At 34.7% G+C, this 23,280-nt stretch overlaps 3 protein-coding genes across 5 annotated transcripts; 2 read left to right on the top strand and 1 right to left on the bottom strand.

Moving 5' to 3' along the window:
• The first annotated feature begins 3,616 nt into the window (after positions 1 to 3,616).
• Positions 3,617 to 5,625, top strand: LOC108481287 (F-box/kelch-repeat protein At3g27150-like). The gene is made up of 2 exons (XM_017784444.2): positions 3,617 to 3,818; positions 4,284 to 5,625. Exon 2 carries the CDS (start codon positions 4,326 to 4,328, stop codon positions 5,526 to 5,528), a length of 1,203 nt encoding a protein of 400 aa, XP_017639933.1. The 5' UTR covers positions 3,617 to 3,818; positions 4,284 to 4,325; the 3' UTR covers positions 5,529 to 5,625.
• Positions 5,626 to 9,554: 3,929 nt separating this feature from the next.
• On the top strand, positions 9,555 to 12,416 carry LOC108452404 (SWI/SNF complex component SNF12 homolog). Of its 2 annotated transcripts, none has more exons than XM_053030750.1 (3): positions 9,555 to 9,784; positions 10,228 to 11,735; positions 12,004 to 12,416. In XM_053030750.1, exons 2-3 carry the CDS (start codon positions 10,267 to 10,269, stop codon positions 12,074 to 12,076), a joined length of 1,542 nt encoding a protein of 513 aa, XP_052886710.1. In that variant the 5' UTR covers positions 9,555 to 9,784; positions 10,228 to 10,266; the 3' UTR covers positions 12,077 to 12,416. The 2 variants fall into 2 exon arrangements, with proteins under 2 accessions (XP_052886710.1, XP_017605686.1); XM_017750197.2 differs by having other exon boundaries at positions 9,558 to 9,784; positions 10,167 to 11,735.
• Positions 12,417 to 12,587: 171 nt separating this feature from the next.
• LOC108452418 (sulfite oxidase-like) lies at positions 12,588 to 16,129 on the bottom strand. 2 transcript variants are annotated; one of them, XM_053030751.1, is made up of 12 exons: positions 15,746 to 16,129; positions 14,986 to 15,101; positions 14,829 to 14,891; positions 14,694 to 14,730; positions 14,521 to 14,602; positions 14,188 to 14,306; positions 13,980 to 14,075; positions 13,724 to 13,834; positions 13,537 to 13,638; positions 13,305 to 13,385; positions 12,969 to 13,184; positions 12,588 to 12,852 (listed from the first exon to the last, which is right to left on the bottom strand). In XM_053030751.1, exons 1-12 carry the CDS (start codon positions 15,818 to 15,820, stop codon positions 12,736 to 12,738), a joined length of 1,215 nt encoding a protein of 404 aa, XP_052886711.1. In that variant the 5' UTR covers positions 15,821 to 16,129; the 3' UTR covers positions 12,588 to 12,735. The 2 variants fall into 2 exon arrangements, with proteins under 2 accessions (XP_052886711.1, XP_017605697.1); XM_017750208.2 differs by having other exon boundaries at positions 13,338 to 13,385; positions 15,746 to 16,126.
• Positions 16,130 to 23,280: the final 7,151 nt, after the last annotated feature.

The raw sequence follows: 23,280 nt of genomic DNA, 5'->3' as shown, positions 1-23,280 counted from the left end.
ACTTAGTGGAGAGTTAATTTAAAAGAAATTATTTGGTACGTATATAAAATATTAAAAGAATATTAATAAAATATATATTAATTTTAAAATTATTTGTGAAATAAAAAAAATAGACTGATAATATACGAAATATGGATGGTAAATTAATTGAATTAAGTTTTGGTGAAATCAAGGTTGAATTAGCATGGTGATTGTAAATGTATGGTGTGAAAGGTGATTAGGGCTTTGTCTTGTAGCCAATCCTTTTGCTTATATACATCTTTATTCCTTTAATTTAAATTATCACTCACAAATGCTAAGCCTATGAGATAATGACAGTGAATGTTTGGATTTTATTAATAACAAAGGTAAATCCACTAATCAGTGGACACCTAAACATTAAAAAATAAAAAGAAGTGTTGAAAAGGGAAAGGTTATCCAATGGAGTTGGGTTTTCTAGGTTTGAGGGCGTGGCACCCCCAGCCTTTTCCTCCATTACTCTAACCCTTAAATTTGTTAACTAATTTATTCTTTGATTAGTACAGATGCTCATGCCCTAATCTTATTTTATTATTGGACATCCCATATTAGGGTTAATTTCATCCAGCTTCCTCAAATTATAATTTAATTTTTCATTTCACCTTAAAGCTTTAAAATGTTTTAATTCAGTATTTTGAATGTTAAATGTCCACTGATCAAAAGCAGTATAATATTCAATGCAAATAAATATAAAAAATAACCATTTTTAGTATAATATTAAATGCTTTTACTTAGTGATTAATTAAGCTAATAGAGGTAAACTTATTTGAGTTCAAGTATGGAATATCATTTAACATAGCATGCATTTTTTGATGGAATCCCAGAATTCTAGATTTAGTTATCTTTTTATGTAAGGGTGAATAAACTTCTGTTCGATTTGAAAATATCGAAAAAAATTTCGAATTTCAAGTTAATCGAATTGAGTTTTTAGAGTAATTTGAGTTTCGAGTTGAATTTTATAATTTAAATAACTAGAATAATTTGAATAACATATTAATGTAACTACCCTTTTGGTCTTGCCAATTTTGAAAATGAGCAAATTGTTTTCTCTTTCAACAAAACTTAAAAAAATTCAAAATAATTTTATTTTTATAAAAATTCAAAAATTATAAATAATATATAAAGAAAGTTAAATATTTAAAAAATTCTAAAATAATAATTTTGAAGACCTAAATAAGTTAATTAATAATTCAAGTTTATCATACTAAAGTATCTTATTTTTATTATTATTTTGCTTTGAAAAAGTTTTCAGATATATATGATTTCAAATTTATGTGCTCTAACATGAAATTAGTCATACTATAACAAGATTTTAATTTGACATGTTTAATTTTTTTTAATTTAACTTAAATCTCAATTCGATTCGACTCCAATTTTATTTCAGATTCTGTTTGAAAAAAAAATCAAATTGAATTAAGATGATAAAATAGGACTTGAGAAAACTATTAAAGCTTAGGGATCTAGTCCCAAAGATAGGTATAATCCAAGAGGATTATAAACCAAGCAAGGCTTGGGACATTCTTAGACACAAGCAAAACAAGGTCACGTAGCATGAAATTGTCTAGGGCAATTCTTCTATACCATAAACTCTTCCATAACCTAGCTAGCCATTATTCAAATGATGATAGTGAAGGATAAATTTATATCTTAGGAATACCAAGTTGACGCTGATCAGTATGTGTTGTGTAAAAAAGGATCCGAATCATGGGCTAATATCTTTGTTAGCTCGTCCTTCTCAAGGCAATTGTTGGGTGTATTTTGCAAGCAGGCTTGCACATGGTAAACTCCTCTTAGTTTCGTTCTTGAATGGATTATCAAAAGCAAGAAGGGAAAGGCTTTGTTCTCAACCAATATTCGATTGGCATGAAATGCATTTGTGTATATGACCTGGTAGGAAAAAAAATAGAAGACTACATGGAGGCTTGACTAGTTAAGTTCGATTGTTGTTTAGTCAAATTAAAAATGTTAGTAAGGGATATACTATCAAGAATCAAAGTTCATGTGAATGTTTCTAGTCATATATGTACGCGACGTGGGATAAATAGTGCAAATTAATTAAACAATTATTACACTGTGAATGTAAGGGTTCAAGTCCAATCATATGCAATGCACATAGTTCTCCTATTCAAGCACCCAATGAGGTATCTCTACTTTATGAACCCATCTACTCTTCAAGTTGTCTCTTTAAGCTCTTAACAGAATCACTATGAATTTACTCGGGCTCTTAACAAAGTTAACTAACCCCCCTCCCCCAACAAAGACAATACAAGGCTTGTTGAGGGTTCGAAATCGTTAACAAGTTTAAAAACAGCTTATGTCTTTATTAATTTTAAAATTGATTAAATTGATCCCTCTAAAAAAAAGAGTAATTTAATTTTTATTTTATTTTTGAAAGTGAATAAATAAGGAGAATCAAAGATAGTGTTAATTAATTTTCTTAATACATGATAAATGTTGAACTTTGACGAGCTGATTTTTAAAAATGAAAAAAAAACTGAAAATTTATATAAAATAGAAAATCTCAAAAATATAAAATAATAAAAAAATTTAGAAAAATTTTAAAAATAACAAAAATTAAAAAAATATTATAAAGGAGAATATTTGATGCATCGTCGATTAATGGGTCAATGGTAGATTCAAAATACGACTTATGGGGGGGAGCGAAGTAAGAAGTTTGTTTGGGCGAAATTAAATTATATATTTTATGATAGTAAAATGAAATTTCGACATTTTAATAGCTTATATATTTATAATTTTGAGAGAATTAAGATAATTTTTTTATCATTTTGGGGGCTAAAGTGTAATTTTATCATTATTAATTTAAAATTTTATAAATTATAAATGACCTAAATAAAAAAATTTCCATTTTAGGGGGGTCGAGGCTCTTGCCAACCCCCTAGACCTGCCCCTGTTATCGGTGCATAAGTCTCATGCACTATAGATAAAAATAATATGACACTTAAATAAAACAAAAAGTAGTGAAAGATGTATAAATGAACACTAAACTAATTTTTGTCAAGAGAGACTAATTTATTCCATTTCAAAACTCACAAAGACTTAAATGGTAATTAAACCAACTGCTTACATTTTCTTGCCATCTTCTTCTCTGAAAATTAGGAACCAATAAAAAAATAAATGTTTAATTAACTGGTGTATCATGTGATATAGCTTATAGGCTTTCAAATTTCTTTTTTTCTACTTATTTATTGCTTTAGCTTTCTTTCCCCTAAAGCCTATTGAAAGCAGTAGATTTCATAAAAATCCACAATTAAGTTCTAAATTCAAAGATTAAAAAGAAATCAATTGAAAAAAGAATTATGTTTTCATGAATTGGTCCTAAATCTTTTAACAATGTAATCCATTACAACTTTAATGAAAGATAAAAAAAAAATGCAATTAAGGTTCAAAAGTATATAATATTAAGTGTTCATATAAAAACATTTTCTTCCACCAATTTTAAGTAGTAGGAAAAAAGTTCAAGAACAAGACAAATACTAGATTGGAGATGTTAAGGAATTAAAAATATATAAGCATTAAATAAGAGTAATAAATAATAAAATAATAAAAACCAAATGCATCATGTTGTAATCCCAACAATATGCGCCATACCAAATTAAGAGTAAAAATCTCCAGCAAATAGGGGTTCTTGTAATTGTAAATTCATTTCTGTAATACCCCTTTAATTTCTTTTCTTTTCTTATATATCATCTCTTCTCTCTCTTCCTTTACTTCAAATGTTAAAGAGTTTGTGTTCATGTTTAAGCTCTATAGACTGTAATTAACTCTTTCCCCCTTTTCTGGTAAGCTTTCTCCTTTTCACACTCTCTGAACTCTTGTTTCTCTATTTTTCTTTTTCGTTTTCTTCTATTTTGATTAATTTGACGTTGTATTTTGTTGTTTTAGCTTTGTTTTGATGATTTTTAGATACCCTTTTGGCTGTTTTCATATCTATGTTAGTTCATGAATGGAACTTTTTCAATCTTTGATCACTTTCAAGTAATAAAAATCTAAAATTTTTATGTAGGATAGTGTTAAAAGATTGAAAGTTTGCATTTTAAAGTGTGCATGTGAGTTTTATTGTCTTTTGAATGTTTGATCAACTGCTGATGTGAAAATACTTCCTTGTTCCTAGTTTTTGATTCATGGAAACTTCCATATTTGTCTGTTTTGGATTCAATTTAGGTGATTATTTATATCAGGTTGTTCTTTCATATGCATAAACTAGATTGATGGTTTCTGAAATAATCTGGTTTGGGGTTTTGTAGGGTGTTTTTCTATGTAATCCTTTGCCTGTTTTCTCTGAAAACATGGCTGCGGATAGCTTTCTTATGCCCCCATGCCGAAAGATTCGGATTTGCAAAGCGAAAAGAGAACCGAATCTGAACCATAGTGATTCTTCCTCAGGTGTAGAACCTCAGGATGCAGATTACCCTTACGTTCCTCAGCTCTGTGATGAGTTAGAGAATTTGATTTTGGCTCGATTTCCTCGATCGGAATATTGGAAACTTTACTTATTAAACAAGCATTTCTTACAGATTTTAAAGAGTGGAGAGTTATTTAAGATTAGGAGGCAAATTGGGTTTAAAGAATCATCTATATTCATGTCAGCTAGTGGGTGCAATTCTTGGTGGGCATTTGATAGGCTATTCAAGTGTTGCAGGAAGCTCCCAGAGTTGCCATCTAGAGATGTGTGTTTTATTGGTGGAGATAAAGAGTCACTTTGTGCTGGGAGTCATTTGATTGTCTCCGGCAGGGAGATCACTGATGGCAATGTTGTGTGGAGATTTGAACTTGAAACCAGTAAATGGATCAAAGGGCCTTTCATGATCGACCCTCGATGTTTGTTCGCATCAGCCACTTGTGGTACCTTTGGTTTTGTAGCTGGTGGGATTGGGATGGGGTTAATAGGGACCAATGTGTTGAACTCGGCTGAGAAATATAATCCTGAGACAAAGTCATGGGAGAGTCTCCCATGTATGCATAAGCAGAGGAAGCTTTGCTCAGGTTGTTTCATGGACAACAAGTTTTACGTAATCGGAGGGAAAGATGAAAATAACAATGAACTCACTTGTGGGGAAGCTTATAATCAGGATAAAAACACATGGGAACTGATACCAGACATGTTGAAAGACGATGATAATCAGGTTGCAACACAGCAATCTCCGCCCCTTCTTGCGGTTGTGAACAACGAGCTTTACTCTCTCAAAACATCTTCAAATGAGTTGAGGGTTTACATTAAGAACAGCAACACATGGAAGAAATTGGGAGCAGTACCGGTTAGAGCTGATCTTCATAAAGGATGGGGAGTGGCTTTCAAGTCACTTGGCAATGAACTGTTGGTGATTGGATTCTCATCTTCCATTTCAAGTGGGAATGACAATGGCAAGGGGATGACAATCTACACTTGCAAACCGGAACCCGAGAGCAAGGAATTGCAATGGAGGTGCATTGAGGGATACAAAGACCGTCTTAACTTCTTTCTCCTAAACTGTTGTGTTATGGTAGCTTGAACTTTGTAGTTTGTTGTATTGGTTACCATATAGTGTTTACTTAATTTGCTGAATAAAAGATGGATTGTGTAGGGTAAGGGGAGTGAGTTGTAAGAAACTTGTATGTCTTTGTCATGTGGTGTGTGCTTTTCACTCGGTCCCTTCTGAAAAAAATTAACTGTGTGAAGATAAATAGGGTATAGCAAGGGAACGTACTGCTTTTTTAATTTCCTAAGTAGCAATTGTCAACTTAGGATAAAAACCTAATTACAACAAACTTACTTACACCAGGCCTCAATTCCTACATATATCATCAGTATTTAATATAGTTATTTTAGTATTAACACTTCTATCACGAACAAATCATTTGTTATGTGCAAATAATGAATGAACCAATTTAAGGTTGCCACCATAGACCCTGCTATTCCTTTCCTGCCAAACAAAGTAGATTAAAACACCCCATGCCAACCTAAGAATGGTAGAGCTTTAAGGTCTTGCCTCTTCCATTCTTAACCATCCAACCAATATGCACTGCCAAGAGTCAAGCTGCAGATGAATATCACAAGTATGAAGGATGAGAATCCATATTTACTGAGTTCCAAAAATATGATCTCTGCGTTCAATCTACATAGAACATAGTGAACATCTAATAACCCCATTTAATCATCCTAGACTTCACAGGAAGTCGACCTAACTCAGCAAACCAGACAACAAAGGAGTGTCTTGAGAAGGTTAGATTACCCCATACCAGCCTATGCCATGCAACCTTTTTCCTTTTAGGGCCTTACCTTTTCCCAAACTTTATTTGCCTTGAAAAAAGATTGAAATCCACCACAAAGGCAGCAGACTCATAAGTTCTAGCAATGTCTTCCAATACCAGCATTGCCCTTGTGAACATTGAAGTTGCAGTATATATCTACCTTTTAATCTGTAAGTCTCAATCCAGGAACCATATAAAGAGCCTGACTTGATCCACACGGTCCAAAGATTGCCAAAAATACCAGCTTTATTCCTAGAGTTGAGGTTTAAGACAAGTCAAGTTTCACTTTTTGGATGACAAACACTTACAGCTATTCATGAGTCGAGACCTAATGTCAAAAAATTTTCATTCTCAGATTCATTTCAGGACGACCCGCTCAAAAAACTCATTTTACTATTTAAATAATAATAAAATATTAAAAATGTTTTTATATTATTTAAACTGAATTTGGGTTGAACTAATCAAGAGAAGGTACAAAAAATTAGTCCAAATGAGTTACCATATCCTTGGACAGACACTCTCCAAGCTTATTTTTGCATCCTTTGCAGTCCCATCAGTTCCCTTCTAAAGAAAAGTTGTACAAATGGAGGAAATATCTTTGATTACTTTAGCTGGAATAAGAAGAATCTTACTCCAAAAATTCATAATGCTGAAAATGATAGACTGCAATAGTTGCAATCTGCCAGCAAAAGAAAGGAATTCAGTAGTCCAACTAAATCCTCAGAGTAATTCTATTTAGGGGCGAGTGTTTTATCGAATCGAAAAAAAAATTTCAAGTTGATGACTATTATTTTTCTTATCTTAATTCAAGTTAAAATTTTCTCGAATCAATTCGAGTGAGATAGAATTCGAATCGAATATATTTGTTCGAGTTAAATTAAAAAAATGACTTTAAGTCCTTATAACTACTGCCACATATTATAATTAAATTTGTTCATCATAATAAAATTTGTTATGAAAGCATTTATTAATATTTTATATACATGTAAGCTTCTTTGCTTGCTTAACTGCTTTAATTATCTTCTGATTCTTGTTGCTATGTATTAGATAAAATGTGAAATTGATACCAACAAAAAATTTGAACTTATGTTGTTTAAGAAAGTAAAATTTTTGGAGGAAAATAAAAGACTTTTGACATTTTAGAGGGGGTTTGAACAGAAAAGAAAATAAAACAATTTTAATATTTAGTTTATTCAAATTTAAAAAATTCAATTTGATTTGAATTTGCAATCTGAAAAAAAATCAATTAACTCGATTAAATCAATTTAAATAATTTAAATTTAATTTTTTAATTTTTTTGAATCAAATCGAATTCTATTCATTCCTGATCTTTTCAATCAATACCTTACAATCAACAGCTTTTGGACTCCTTGTAACAAGTAGAACCCCGAAAAACCTGATAGGTACAGTGAAATCCGCCACTGCAAGAAGAGTAGAATCACTCGTACCAGAATTGAAAAGCTCACTCTTAGAATTATTATTCATCTGCAGACCAGAAATAGACTCCTTAATTGCAAAGATGAAGTCTACAAAACCTTTAACAAAAACCAAAAGATGATTAGCAAAACTGAAGTTAGTAAGATGAATCTTTTTGCATTTGGGATACATATGAAAAAACCCCATTAATAGCAGCTTTATTTAAAAGACTTGAGAGCACATTTCTCCCCAAAATGAAGAGAGAAGTAACCAATAAGCCCTCCATTCAAAGCAGCTGAGTACATGGGCTGCGTTATACAAGTTTTAATCTACCTGCAAAAACGTCAGGAATGTCCATAAACCTCAGCACTTGAACAATAAATTCTCAAATCATAGAGCACATTTATATGTTGTTGTTTGTTTCCACAAGTTTTGTTCACACGCCTTTGACAGCAACCACAAGCGGTGCTTGAACAAGTGAAACCGTGGAAACTAAAGAGTGTGCATCCAAATTTTTTTTAACAAGGTTCGAAGTTTAATTATAATTTTTTTCATAGATATAAATATAAGTTTGTTATGTATTAATTTATAATTTCATGATTTTTGAAGGACTAAACATAAATTTTTTATTTTTATGGAGGCTAAAGTGTAATTTTATTATATATTAATTTATAATTTCTTTATTTATAAGATGATTGAATTAGAATATTTCATTGTGAGGAGGGCAAGATGTAATTTCATTATATATTAATTTATAATTTATCTATTTATAAAAGACTAAATTAAAAAAAATATTTTTGAGAGGGCTAAATCCCTACTTACCCCTTTTCATATTCACCTTTAACCGCAATGATATCGTCGTATGAACTACCCTTCACCGTGAGGTCCCCTTTTAACAAATAAAATCTTAGGACTCCCCTTCTCTCCAAGAACCATCACATTATTAGCATGACACCTTAATGACTTGATATTTCTTGCATCAACAAGAAAGATATCATTCTCAATAACTTGAAGGTATTACTTTTATTGGGGATTGAGATTTTACCCATTACTACCTAGGAGCGATAAGGTGGAAGGTGGTTCACATAATAATATCGAAAGTTATAGTGGTTCTCACAAAATAGTATCATATTTACATTCATTCTCTTTAAATGTTAGAGGCATGATTCAAATTTTGATGTGTTAAGGCATAACCCATAGGAATCACCCTTCACAGTCTTAATTGTTTAAAAAATTTAAATGTAAATTATGTCATTAGTCATTAAATTATGAGTAAATTTTTATTTTAGTCACTTAATTAAAAAAAGTTACAAGTTGGTCATTGAACCATTTAAAAGTTTTCATTTAAGTCACTAGGCTATTAAAATCAATGTCATATGGTTTTCTCTGTTCCAATCAAAAGTTCTCTCTCCACTTCTTTTCTACAATTCATTTTTTCATGAAACAACTTTAGACGTTATGAATCTGCGAATTAACATTCAAGCAATTTTTTTCTCCGTCTCCGACACTGACCATCTGATCGACTTGGATCTAAAGTATGTTGGTCATTGATCCACTGTACCAATTATCGAATCATCACTTAAAGCTCGCTGGTGGAACTAAAAAAAAAAACTTAATAACCTAGTAACTTAAATGAAAACTTTTGAATAATTTAGTAACTTAAATGAAAATTTTTTAATAACTTAATGACCAAATAATAACTTTTTTTTAATTAAGTGGCCAAAACAAAAATTTACCCATAATTTAGTGCTTAATGGTTTAGTTTATCCGAAAATTAATGATATGATATTCACCAAATAAATTTGGAAGAATATATTAAATACTCGTTAATAAAATCACACAACAAAATCATGAACTGAATCGGGTTTTGTATTCGGTAACTAACTTGACCCATAAGATTGTAGCAGGTTGAGCCCAGTCTTTTTGGATCGGATCCGGGTCCCGGTATTGATGTTTGGTAAATGAGAAAAAAGGACTGAACAAGAGAGAAAAAGAAGGAATTGGGAGAGAGAGAGAGAGAGAGAGAGAAGAGACGAACTCTCTCTGTAGCTGCTGCTCTTTCTTTGCTGTAAGGGAAGGCCTAAAATCTCTTCACACTTCCGTAAGATTATTTCATTTTTTTTTAATTTTACCCCCTTTTTGCCCCTCTCTTAATTCTCTCTATTTTAGTTCCAGAGAACTCTCCTTGATCTCATAATGTAATTCAAATTCTTCATTTCGTGCACTTTCCATCTTTATTTTCCCTTAATTTCCCCCATTTTGCATATTTAGAAGCTTTTTTTGGATAAGATTTAGTTCAAATTCAGCGGCTTTGGGTTTTTTTAATTCAAAATTAGGGCTTTTTCTTCCGGGGTTTTGGTAACCTTTTACGGTTCAACTTCTAAAGGCTTGATTTTAAAGGGAATCATTGCTTCTTTGGGTGTTTTTGGTTAGTGGGTATTTGCTGAGATAGCTTGGAATTTGCTTTGTTGTGAATGTTTTAGATTTTGGTGGATATTTGATATTTTTCCGGTGATGTCTATGAATGGCAATAATCCCCCGAAGAACCTTGGGGCATCTTCGTCGCCCTTTGGTAATGCGGGGATGGTGCCTCCTCCTATGCCTGGAAACCCTGCATTTTCACAAGCTCAACTCAGCGCTGGGTTTCAAGCTCAGTATCAGCTATCCCAAGCTCAAGCCCTTGCTCAGGCTCAGTCGAAAGCTCAAGCTCAAGCTCAAGCTCATGCCCAACTCCAAGCACACTTACAAGCTCAAGGTTTGTCCCTTAACCAGGCTCAGAATGCTGGCTTTGGGACATTAGGTTCGTCTTCACCCTCCATGTCTACTCCTGGCAGTGCAAGTGCAAAGAGAATCCTTCAAAGGCCCCCCATGCGCCCTCCTGGTGTTCCTATGATGAACACAATGTCACCTTTGAGAACAATGGAACTTACAGCCGCTGCACGTAGAAAGAAGCAGAAGCTTCCTGAGAAACAACTACAGGATAGAGTGGCAGCAATTCTTCCTGAATCTGCTTTGTATACCCAGCTTCTTGAGTTTGAGGCACGTGTTGATGCTGCATTAGCTAGGAAAAAAGTTGACATCCAGGAAGCACTTAAGAACCCACCTTGTGTTCAGAAAACTCTTCGAATATATGTTTTCAACACATTTGCTAATCAGATTAAGACAATTCCGCAGAAGCCTAATGCAGAGCCTCCTACATGGACCCTTAAGATTATTGGGAGAATCCTGGAAGATGGAGTAGATCCAGATCAACCTGGATTTGTTCAAAGAACAAACCCTTTATACCCGAAGTTTTCATCTTTCTTCAAGAGAGTGACAATTTCATTGGACCAAAAACTATATCCAGATAATCATATCATTATATGGGAGCATGCTCGATCACCGACACCTAATGAAGGTTTTGAGGTGAAGAGAAAAGGGGATAAGGAGTTCACTGTGAACATACGGCTGGAAATGAATTATGTACCTGAGAAATTTAAGCTTTCTTCTGCTTTAATGGAAGTCCTTGGTATTGAAGTTGATACGCGCCCCAGAATTATTGCTGCAATTTGGCATTATGTGAAGGCTAGAAAACTTCAGAGCCCAAATGATCCGACGTCCTTTAATTGTGACGCACAACTTCATAAAGTTTTTGGGGAAGAAAAAGTAAAATTTACCATGGTTCCACTGAAGATATCACAGCATTTGTCTCGACCACCACCCATACATTTGGAGCATAAGGTCAAGCTTTCGGGGAATAGTCCTGTTGGGAATGTATGCTATGATGTCTTAGTTGATTTGCCCTTCCCCATACAGAGGGAATTGTCTGCTCTTTTGTCAAATGCAGAGAAGAGCAAAGAGATTGAGACCTGTGATGAAGCAATATGTGCTGCCATAAGGAAAATTCATGAGCACCGTAGAAGGCGTGCCTTCTTTCTAGGTTTCAGTCAATCACCAGTGGAGTTTATTAATGCTTTAATTGAGTCTCAGAGCCTGGATGTGAAACTGGTAGCTGGGGAAGCTAGTCGAAGTTCTGAAAAAGAGCGACGATCAGATTTTTTTAACCAACCATGGTAAGCTCATTTTTCTGTTTATTCTTGTTTAAGATTTAATTTACTTGTAAAATATTTGACTGATTTTTTAGTATTTGAGACAAATTTGTTTGCTGCAGTCTGAGTAGCTCAATCTTTTGTATATATTATACATGCTTGGATTGGGTTACACTCGCATGGTTTCTCTGAATTAATTTTGTTTAGAAAACCTTTTGATAACAATGATGGTGGTAATACTATTTGTGAAGGATTAAGATTAATCAAGCTTCTGTTTCGGTGATTCTAACAGGGTTGAAGATGCTGTTATCCGTTATTTGAATCGCAAGCCAACTGCCGGAAGTGATGCACCAGGAAGCATATGAATCATAATTTTGAAACTTAAATTGGTGCCTGATACGTTCTTTCATTGATCCATTCCATTTAATTGAAATAGATGTGTACTGTTGTTGGATGACTATTGAGAGGGATATAGGAAAGGAAGTAGATTGTTTAGTCATAATTATCATCAAACTTCATTTAAAAAAAAGGGGTAGAATTTAGCAAGATAGTAATTTTTATTTTGTTCAAAATTGTAATTTATATATGGTAGATTCATGGTTGCTTTCTTGGTTTGACTTGAATGCTTCTACTTGGTTTACGAATGTAGATTGACCATCGGAAATGCTCAATTTTTGTTATATCGGATTGATTACTCGAGAACAATGTTTCTTTTAATCAAATTTACACTTTGATGCAAATATTTTACTTAGGCATAAGTCAAAAATATTGGTTCTGACAACAGCATGAAATTAGCAACACCAGAGGGCAATCATAGTCGCATATTTCGAGTAATATGAAATCATGCAATATAGAAAAGGAACTGTGTTGCAAAGCTTTCAACAACTCTATCTTGTTCCCTCAAAGAACTCACTAAATTAAAGCCAGAGGATACTGTTTTGAACAAAACCAAATGGTAAAAGAGAGTTTGCTTCACATTTCAGGTTGCTAGCCAAGTTATTTAACTGTTCCATTCGGGTTCGTTTTACATATTTGAGTGGCCAATGCGGACATGAACTCTGTGCCATGAAGTGTTAAGAATCCCTCTTAGGTTCCAAATATCTTGCACCTTTTCAGGTTGCACATTTGCAGCTGAATCTACCTGTAAACATCAGTGAAAAACTGGTATCAATACAACGAGAGGGCAACAGGATGCGACAGTTGCAACCATTGGCTAAAAGGGTGAAAATGACTCAGAAAGAGGGATAGGCTGTGTACCGCTTTGGCAATAATCTCAGTGCTCTGTGGGATATCAACTGTTAGCTCAAAAAGCACCCATGCCCATTTGTCATTGCTTATGCCACCTGCTATGTAAGGGATACCAGTTTTCTGAAACCTAGTGGCTTCCATCCATGTTTTTCCGCCATCAATAGATACATCTACGCGTTCAATTCCACGGCCACCTCCTGATACTGCATATCCACTAATTCTTACCTGCATAACAAGGAAGTTGCTTTTATCAAATTTATCCGGATCAAAATACTCAAGTCTACCATACAAGTCAACTAAACTTCAAGATAAGTGCAATTATATCTGTATTTACATACAGACGACCTTTATAAAGCCATGAATGCAAAGCGAACGAACCTTTCCCGGTTTTATCGACTGCATATCTTCCAAAAAACAAATCACGGACTGTCAACCAGCAAAGAAACCAATATTAGAACCAAAGAACTAAATGCAGGTTTGTCGTTGGAGTCATACAGTTTAATGGAAAACTTGAAGCAAATAAACATACAATTTAACATGTAAGAGTAAACTAATCTAAGCAAAATCTTGTAAACACCTGAACTGGGAAATCCATTTGTGGCTTCCTGGTATTCCAATTGATGTTACCCCAATCCACCGATGGTGGAAACATCTTGTAGTCCTTTTGCATGAAAAATCCCTACAAGGTTGTAAATGGAAACCGATCAGAGGGCAATGCGGAAACGATAAATCAAGTTTAGCACGAAGCAGAAACATCCTTCAACCTGGCATTCTTCTGCTATTATATTGATAGAATCCAGCCACTTGACGGAACGAGCACCTATAACACCTGGTACAATTACTCTCAACGGGTAACCATGATCCCTGTTGAGAGGCTTTGGCAAAGATGGCAAGATAATAGTTCATTTTTTATATTTTTATAAAAGATGCAACCATTTTAGCATACTTGTTGAGTTCAGTTTGATTTCTGGTTTTGCCGAGTGTGGGAAAGAATATGATCATAAGATAGAAGTTGCTTACTTCTCCATTCATCTCATAAGCAAGTAAAACATCTGCTTCAGGGTTTGTGGCCTGACTAAGTGGAATCGATGCCTTGTATGGACCTCCGTTTTCCTCCTACATTTTTTTTAAAGAGAAAAATATAAAGTGATGTTCTCGTATCGACAGAAGCTGCCATTGAATTGCAGGAAAAAGTTGACACTGAATTCCAAGAGGCCAAAGTTACCACCTCACACTTATCAACGCTCACAAATTCAATGTGTTTTCCTCCACTCTGAGTGCAACTTGTCAACTTCGGAACCCCAATAAGTTCAAGAATATCAGCCAATTTGGCACCACCCCAGACAGCTGAAAGGTCATAAGGACGATGAAAGACCGACTATAATCGAGCATCTATGAAATAACATGAAGTGTGATCATGAATACCAAAATCACAGAACATACAAGAAAACATTCATAGATTTTGGGATAATTCTGTATATGCATTTCTCTAGCACAAGCACATACAAATGAAATATAAGATCGACAAACTCATTGCGAGTTCGAGATAGATAAAACACACCGTTTCCAATAGCCGAAACATCCCAGCCAACTCCTTTCACTTTTCTGGTAATGCTCATGGCAGTCCTCCTATTACCTGCACACTGAATAAAAATATTAAAGCCAAATCAGTGAAATAAATGCAACCATCACAGTGCTACATAGACCAACAACAATCCGGGGAGCAAATGGCACCTGTAAAGTGGCAGTGACATTGTATTTTGGTAGCATCCTGTTAGTGAACAAAATATTTTCATTTTATTGTTTGAAAATCTGACCTAGTGAATACACAACATTGATGCAATCAGCAATGCTATCGGTATCACTCACCTGATATCTCTGAAATAAAGCTTTTTCGGAGTTTCAATTAAACCGCTTATATCGACACAATATCTGCTTTTCGAAAAGGAATGCTTAAACTCAGTAATAATCCCCAAAACAAGTAACCAAACAAGTGGTAGCATGGAGCAAGGGAAAAGTACATAACCTCTCTATGTCATCAACTAGAGGGATTGGTCCATGATTTCTCTTGAAAAACAACTCCACCGGAGTCACATAAGAGGAAACTAAAGCCGAACGCGGTGGCTCAGCATTAAAAGGCTCCTGCGCCAAAGATGCCAATGGTTTACTGGATGAAACTCCAATCAATGAATAACATAACCTACAAAATCATGTTTTCATGTAGCAATGGGAATATAAAGCAGGAAAAAAGGCATTCCGTTTGGATTAAAGGATGCATTTTGGACCATGCTCAACTCAATTCAATGGGCAAAGAAACAACTTCAATTAGTTTTGACTTTTAATGAATAGAGCTTGAATCAACATGCCTCTATTCATGTTGGTTAAACTTGTTTGTGTTCAATTAATTTTTCTTTAAAAATTTCAAAATTATGTTTGTTATAGTTCTTTTAAATTTCATGAACATTAAAGAGAAAAATTTTACAAACATTAAACAGACATCATAAACATATGATTGGACATATTCACAAACAATTAAAACTCTGTTCATGAATAATAAACAAGAGAATCATAAATAAACATATTTATTAGATATAAAATAATACAGCATTTATAATATAAATAAATGAATTGAACATGTCTTGTATGTATTCGAGTTTATAGCCTCAAAATCTTCACACGCCTTGATAGAAGAAAAAAACAAGATTGATCATATGATTGGATCCTAACATCCCAAGTAAAAATGGAAAATGAAATTGAATGTTGAACAGCACAAAAGAAAAACTAGCCTTGGCGTTGATATGAAGACAAGGATGGCGGTACGGTTCTTGTGAATAATCAGAAGGACCACTTAATCCTGGCATTTTCACTACCTATGAAGAAGACTTTCTCTTAAAGTGCTTGCTGGCTTTTTATAGTGTAGTTTCCAAAAATGCTTTGGTGATGACGACCAATCATCCACCGGCAATCATCACCAAATTGGACCCACTTCAACAATGAAGATATAATCTTTGAGCTTTGATTAATAATAATAAAAAAGATCAAACCTATACAAATTGTGGTTTTGCTCATGGAATCCATAGAAAGGAAGGAACGCCCCCTGTTTTTGTGAATGCAAATCTTTTGGTTCTTATTATCAACAAGTTGGTTAAAAGACAAGAGATTGTTTTCCATGTTTAAATATGTTGATCATAAATGTGACGATTACAATTGGCAATTATAAGGAAAAAAAAGAGGCGTGGGGAATCTTGATGCTTGATTCTGGGTAGAAACCACTCTCATTTCATCCATTTTGCAGAGACTCAAGATGTGATACGTTGCATATATTTTAATTAATTTATGATATTTTTACTTTTGTTCTGATTTTTCAAATGCTTTAAATTGTTGGATGGGATTTATTTTTTAATTTTTATCTTATTCATACTAGTGATGGTTAGAAGTAGGCTTGTTCATGAGTTAGGTTATTCGTCTAGGGTCTATCCGTAATTTGAATTGGTTTGCTTAAAAATATTAGACTCGAAAAATAGGCTTAGGTAAAAAAACTAAGCCCATTTAAAATAAGAGTCAAGCTTGAACTTGAACATCTAAAGCCTGAGCTCGGCTCGGCCCGGCCCGACCTGTTTTAAGTTTATAATACTTTATATTATAATGTTATTTTATATATTATGTAATTTAGAATACATTAACAAAAACATATATTAAATATATAATACTACTTTAATGTAAATTAAAAAAATATTGATTAAATAAAAATTTTCAATAAATAAAAATGTTTAAAATTGTTAAATATTAAAATAAAACAATATAAATATTTTTAAAAATAAAAATAATAAAGATGGGTCTAAAATGATTTTGGATTAGTATTTTACAAATATGGACGGATTTAGACAAAATTTTAAGACCTAAATTTTGAACCGACTAGACTTGAACAAGTATAAAATATATTAATATTATACTTAGACTCGACTGGCTCATTTAAGAAAAAAAGAATAAGTGAAAATTATAAATCTGCATAGCATGCTTATATGTGTTAAATTTATCTTAGTTAACTAAAAAAGGTGTTAAGTCACCATTTTGTTAAGAGTTAACACAGGACTGACTAAAAAAAAGTAATCTAAAAAAATTAGTGACCAAAATGTCAGCTATATAGTTTACCCTTATTTCAATACAACTGTTTTCCATTTGTATTCCCTTTTTCTTTAGCCAATTCGACCTTCTTTACTTCGACTGGCGCATGATCTTATATAGCTGGTAGAGTCTGGTTGGTTGTGCATTTGCCATTTGCCAAGACATACATCAAAAGCTTGTGTCTTACGTCTTACGCCTGAGATTTATTCTTGGACTGTTCATTCATCATTCAGCTCCTTAACTTCCAATGTTGTCGTATGGGAAACGTCTAATATACTCTCGCAGTGTCTCTTCCTGATAATGGGTAATTCACATTAGGCTTGCCGAGGTTCTTGAGGTGACTTTGCAGCTAAATGCGCCATGCAATTTTTTGCTCAACTAGTCAATATTCACGATTGATCCTGGTGCCAGCAAATACCAACATTGTCTAGCAGGACCTTTGAGTGTAGTTGGGAAGATACAACAGTGGATGGGATCAAGAACATTCTTGAGATTGTGAAAAGCTTTGAAATGGCTCAAATGGTCCGCATGATCAATAGAGCCATCATAAACTTCTGATGGTAGTTTGACATTAGTCGGCACCGGGATTTGTCGAATAACAAGGGATAGCGAGTTATGAGTATTGTCCAACCACTTTCTAGTTGGCTATTTCAAATTCATCAACTCCTACTTCAATGCCACAACCTACTCTGCAAGATCAATTGCATTATGTTGGTAACATTTTCTTCTACACTCTGACAAAGGATGAAACGCGCTTTGGGTTGATTACTTGTATGGAGGCTCTATGGTTGAAGCCAAGCTTTCATCAGGACGTGTAATGGTTCTTTATTAATTGATCCTTTTGGATCTTGTTAGAATTAAGTGACCCAAATTCTTATTTAAATAAAATACGATGGAAAATAAAATAAAAGTAAAATCCATATAGAACTAGACTTCTTTTATTTTATTTTAGAATAAGGTTTTAAACCTTATTAAACTCCATCTATTTTATATTGATTAGGATAAGGTGTTTCAATCCTACTAGAATATGGCTTTGCAAGCCTATAAATAGACATAGTCTATTCCTCTTGTATTTGAGTAAAAATTTTTCGACATAGTGAATTTTCTTCTCCTCTGCCTGCGTGGTTTTTTTCCGAAAGGGTTTCCACGTAAAATTTATGTGTTCTTTATTTTTATTTATTTTATTCTATTTTATTTTTCACAAATTGGTATCGAGCTTAGGGTTATTCATCTCGATCACGGTAATGGCGTCTTTGAAGTATGAAATTCATTGTTGGATCGCAACACCGATTTGCGTTGTGGCAAATTAAGATGCAAGCGTTCTTGCAGATGGATCTAGAGGATGCCCGCTAGGATAGATAAGATGCCTTCGACATTAACGAGATGAAGAGAAGAAGCGTAAGGATCGAAAGGCATTAACACAATTACATCGCATTTGTCCAACGAAATTTTGCAGGATGTGATGAAAGAGAAAACTGCCATTGCATTATGGAAGAGGCTAGAACAAATATGTATGTCGAAAACTCTAACAAGCAAGTTGCATATGAAGCGGCGTCTTTATGCTCATCGTTTGGAGGAAGGTGCGTCGTACACGAACACTTAACGGTGTTTAAAGAAATTCTCTCAAACTTGGAGGCCATGGAGGTTCAAGATGATAAGGAAGATCTAGGGTTGATTCTACTTTGTTCGTTGCCCCCGTCTTATTCAACCTTTAGAGACACGATTTTATATAGCCGCGAGTCTCTCACAGTTGATGAGGTTTATGATTCTTTAACCTCGTATGATAAGATGAAGCATCTTGTGGTTAAACCCAACTCCCGGGAGAGGGTCTCATTGTTCGTGGGAGACAAGACCGGAATGTTGATGATGATCGTGGTAGAACACGAGAACGGAATCCTCGTGGTAAATCTAAGGGTAGATCGAAATCTTCAAACAGAGGTAAAACTTGCAACTTCGCAAGAAGAAAGGGCACATTAAATCTGAAAGTGCTATAAGCTACAAAATAAGATTAAAAGGAGGTGCGAATCAAAAGGAAAACAGACCGGAAAATTCGGTGAAGGCGATGTTGTAGAAGACTACAATGATGGTGAACTTCTAGTTGCTTCATCAATGATTCTAAAGTAAGCGAGGAGTGGATACTTGATTCAGCTGCACCTTCCACATGAGTCCCAATCGGGATTGGTTTACAACTTATGAAACGAGATCTGAAGGTGTTGTTTTGATGGGAAATAATGCTTCATGTAAAATCGCGGTGTTGGAACAATTAAAGTTAAGATGTTTGATGGAGTTGTCGAACACTTAGTGACATGCGGCATGTTCCGAATTGAAAAGAAATTTAATTTCGTTGAGTACTCTTGATTCAAAAGTGCAGATACACGGTGAAAGTGGGGTTTTAAAGATTTCAAAGGGTCCCTTGTTGTGATGAAAGGGCAAAGAAAGATTGCCAAGTTATATGTTTCTGAGGTTTCTATTCTATGGTGATGCAATTGTCGCTTCCTCTTCCTTGTCGATGATGATATTACTAAACTTTGGCATATCGCCTAGGGCATATGAGTGAGAATGGCATGGCGAATTAAGCAAAGAGGACTTCTTAATGGGCAAGGAATTTGCAAACTGAATTTCTGTGAGCACTGTGTTTTGGGAAGCAAAAGAGAGTTCGATTCACTAGAGGAATCCATAACACGAAGGAAACGTTGGAGTATATCCATTTCGATCCGTGGGGCCGTCCAGAGTGCCTTCGAGAGGTGGAGCTAATTATATGCTAACCTTTATTGATGATTTTTCCGAAAAGTTTGGGCGTTCTTCACGAAGCGTAAAAGCGATGTGTTTTCCACATTTAAGTCTTGGAAAATTATGATTGAAAAACAGACGGAAAAGCAGATAAAATACCTCCGCATGCAGACAATGGCTTAGAGTTACGCTACGATGAGTTTAATAGATTGTGCAAGTCGAAGGATCATGAGACACTTGACGATTCGTCATACTCCACAAAGAAAGCGGCGTTGCGAAGCGAATGAACGAACGATCATGGAGAAGGTTCGATGTATGTTGTCAAATGCCAACTTACAAGTCATTTTGGCGAAGCGACCTCTCGCATGTTTTTGATCAACCAATCTCCATCCGTTGCCATTGAGAAAAAGACTCCACAAGAGGTATGGTCCGTAATCCCGCTAATTATTCGATTTAAAGATTTTTGGGTGTCCTGCGTATGCTCATGTTGATAATGGAAAATTGGAACCGAGATCCATTAAATGCGTTTTCTTAGTTATAAAGCTGGTGTAAAAGGCTATAAGTTATGGTGTCTGAAAATAGAAAAGTTGTGATTAGCAGAGATGTTGTTTTTGATGAAACGCTATGCTACCTAACTTATCTCTTAAAGACTCTTCCAATAAAGAAAACCAAAAGCGGTGGAGCATCGATTAATCTGAATCAACTCCTCAAGCTAGTACAAAATTGAGAATAGAGTTGCTTCTTCACCGCAATACTCTATCGCCAAAAACAGACAAGAAGAGAAATTAAACCTCCAAAGAAGTATGCCGAGGTTGATCTAGTTGCTTATGCTTTAAATGTGGTGAAGATATAGATGCGAATCAAGAGCCATTTAATTATTCGAGGCGATTAGTTGTGAAGACTCGAAAAGTGGATGTTTGCTATGCAAGAGGAGATGGAATCACTCCACAAAAAGAACATGGGATCTTGTAAAACTTCCTAAAGGTAAAAAGGCATTCGTTGTAAATGGGTGTTTAAAAGAAAGAAGGGACTCAGGAGTTGAAGAACCCGGATATAAAGCAAGGCTTGTTGCAAAGGGTTACGATCAAATTCCGTGAGTGGACTTCATGATGTGTTCTCTCCGGTTGTTAAGCATAGTTCGATTCAAGCTTTGCTTGGTATTGTTGCCATGCATGATTTGGAGCTTGAGCGGTTAGATGTAAAAGCGCATTTTTGCATGGAGAACTTGAGGAAGATATTTACATGCAACAACCAGAGGGTTTTATAGTCTCGAAAAAGAGGACTATGTTTGCTTCTTTGAAAAAGTCCCTTTACGGTTTGAAACATCCACCAAGACAATGGTACAAGAGGTTTGATTCCTTATGACTTCTCATGATTTCAAAAGAAGTAGTTTTGACAGTTGTGTCTACTTTAAGAAAAGCAGTGATGGTTCTTTTGTGTATCTACTTCTTTATGTTGATGACATGTTGATAGCAAAGAAAAGATAAAAGAGAGATAAGAAAGGTTAAAGCCCAACTAAGTGAAGAATTTGAGATGAAAGATTTAGGACCAGCAAAGAAGATACTTGGTATGGAGATTCTCGAGATAGAAAAGCAAGTAAATTGTACCTAAGTCGGAAGGGTACATTGAGAAAGTTCTTTGCGAGTTCAATATGCAGAGTGCTAAGCTCGTTAGTACTCCTTTAGCGACCATTTCGGACTTTCATCGGCCTTATCTCCTCAATCGATAATGAGATTGAGTACATGTCACATGTTCCATACTCTAGTGCGAGAGGATCTCTCATGTATGCTATGGTTTGTTCACGTCCGATTTATCATATGCGATCGGTCAGGTTAGCGATACATGGCGAATCCGGTAAAGAACACCGGAAAGCGATTCAATGGATTTTAAGATACTTACGAGGCACTACTAATGTTTGCTTACAGTTTGGAAGAACTAAAGATGGAGTTATAGGGTATGTTGATGCTGATTTTCTTGGAGACCTTGATAGAAGAAGATCTCTCACGAGTTACGTCTTTACAATCGGAGGTTGTGCAATTAGTTGGAAAGCCACTTTGCAAACTACGATCGCTTTGTCTACCATCGTCGAGTACATGGCGATTCTCGAGGCTTGTAAAGAAGCTATTTGGTTGAAGGACTATTTAGTGAACTCAATGAAGACCTTCAAATCAGCACAAGATTTTGTGACGATGAGTGCCATCTTTCTTACAAAAGATCAAATGTTTCATGAGAGAACAAAACACATTGATATTCGGTATCATTTTGTTCGTGATATTATTGCTCGTGGTGATATTGTTGTGAGCAAAATTAGCACTCATGAAAATCCTACAGATATGATGACTAAGTCACTTCCTATAACCAAGTTTGAGCATTGCTTAGACTTGGTTGGTGTTCATTGTTGAAGTTAAACCCTTAAGGGGTTTTTGGAAGAGGTGAAGAACTTGTTTATTGAAAGTTCGCGATGAAGAACTTGTTCATTGAGAATTTGTGTCAAGGTGGAGATTGTTAGAATTAAGTGACCCAAATTCTTATTTAAATAAAATACGATGGAAAATAAAATAAAAGTAAAATCCATATAGAACTAGACTTCTTTTATTTTATTTTAGAATAAGGTTTTTAAACCTTATTAAACTCCATCTATTTTATATTGATTAGGATAAGGTGTTTCAATCCTACTAGAATATGGCTTTGCAAGCCTATAAATAGACATAGTCTATTCCTCTTGTATTTGAGTAAAAATTTTTCGACATAGTGAATTTTCTTCTCCTCTGCCCGTGGTTTTTTTCCCAAAAGGGTTTCCACGTAAAATTTATGTGTTCTTTATTTTTATTTATTTTATTCTATTTTATTTTTCACAGATCTGAAGAAGTTGTTCTAGTTGCCTTTGTGTTCTGTCTAGAGCCTTTTATTGTGCTTTGAATGCATTAGACAAGAACTGAAACTGTGACGTGCACCGGGAATGAGGATCGGGCTGCTGTGAACCCAAGGGTGTAGCACTAGTCGTTGAAGACTACAAAAATATCCGCCGTAGGCTGTTGATGTCCAGCGATCTGGATGTGACAAATAGAGTGCTCAATCTTGGGATCACATGATTAGTTGTAGCTTAAGAAGGTCGTTCAACATTAGTCTGCGCATTAGTCATGATTGGCGAATGGATTTGGTGATGAGGATTGGCGGTTATGGTGCTATATTCGTTGCTAGGTCATATCTAACTAGTGAGGAACATTGTCGGAATTCTTGAGCAGACGTATGTGGCGAGGGATGTGTGGATGAGGTCATTCTGGCATTTCCAATAATTATTAGCTTGGGAGGAGGATTGGTAGTCAAGATAATCACGAGTGATTGAAAAACAACTGAAAACACATTCGTCTGAAGTGATTACCTCAACTCAAGTTTTTTTGTGTATAGGTGTCGGTTTGGCTAAGTTGTTTAGCAAGAGAATCGATGGCTTCTGTTCAAGTTCCTA

This window comes from Gossypium arboreum, chromosome 7 (assembly GCF_025698485.1).
Source record: "Gossypium arboreum isolate Shixiya-1 chromosome 7, ASM2569848v2, whole genome shotgun sequence".
Taxonomy (NCBI): domain Eukaryota; kingdom Viridiplantae; phylum Streptophyta; class Magnoliopsida; order Malvales; family Malvaceae; genus Gossypium; species Gossypium arboreum.
Note: the sequence above shows the minus strand (reverse complement) of the source record. Positions and strands in the feature narration are given on the sequence as shown.

Coding starts and splice junctions, on each gene's coding strand:
- LOC108481287 (XM_017784444.2), top strand. CDS start 4,326: ATGGCTGCGGATAGCTTTCTTATGCCCCCATGCCGAAAGATTCGGATT.
- LOC108452404 (XM_017750197.2), top strand. CDS start 10,198: ATGTCTATGAATGGCAATAATCCCCCGAAGAACCTTGGGGCATCTTCG. Junction 11,736..12,003: donor GATTTTTTTAACCAACCATG/GTAAGCTCATTT, acceptor TGATTCTAACAG/GGTTGAAGATGCTGTTATCC.
- LOC108452418 (XM_053030751.1), bottom strand. CDS start 15,820: ATGCCAGGATTAAGTGGTCCTTCTGATTATTCACAAGAACCGTACCGC. Junction 15,102..15,745: donor GTCTTCATATCAACGCCAAG/GCTAGTTTTTCT, acceptor TCTTTGGCGCAG/GAGCCTTTTAATGCTGAGCC. Junction 12,853..12,968: donor CTGAGATTATTGCCAAAGCG/GTACACAGCCTA, acceptor TGATGTTTACAG/GTAGATTCAGCTGCAAATGT.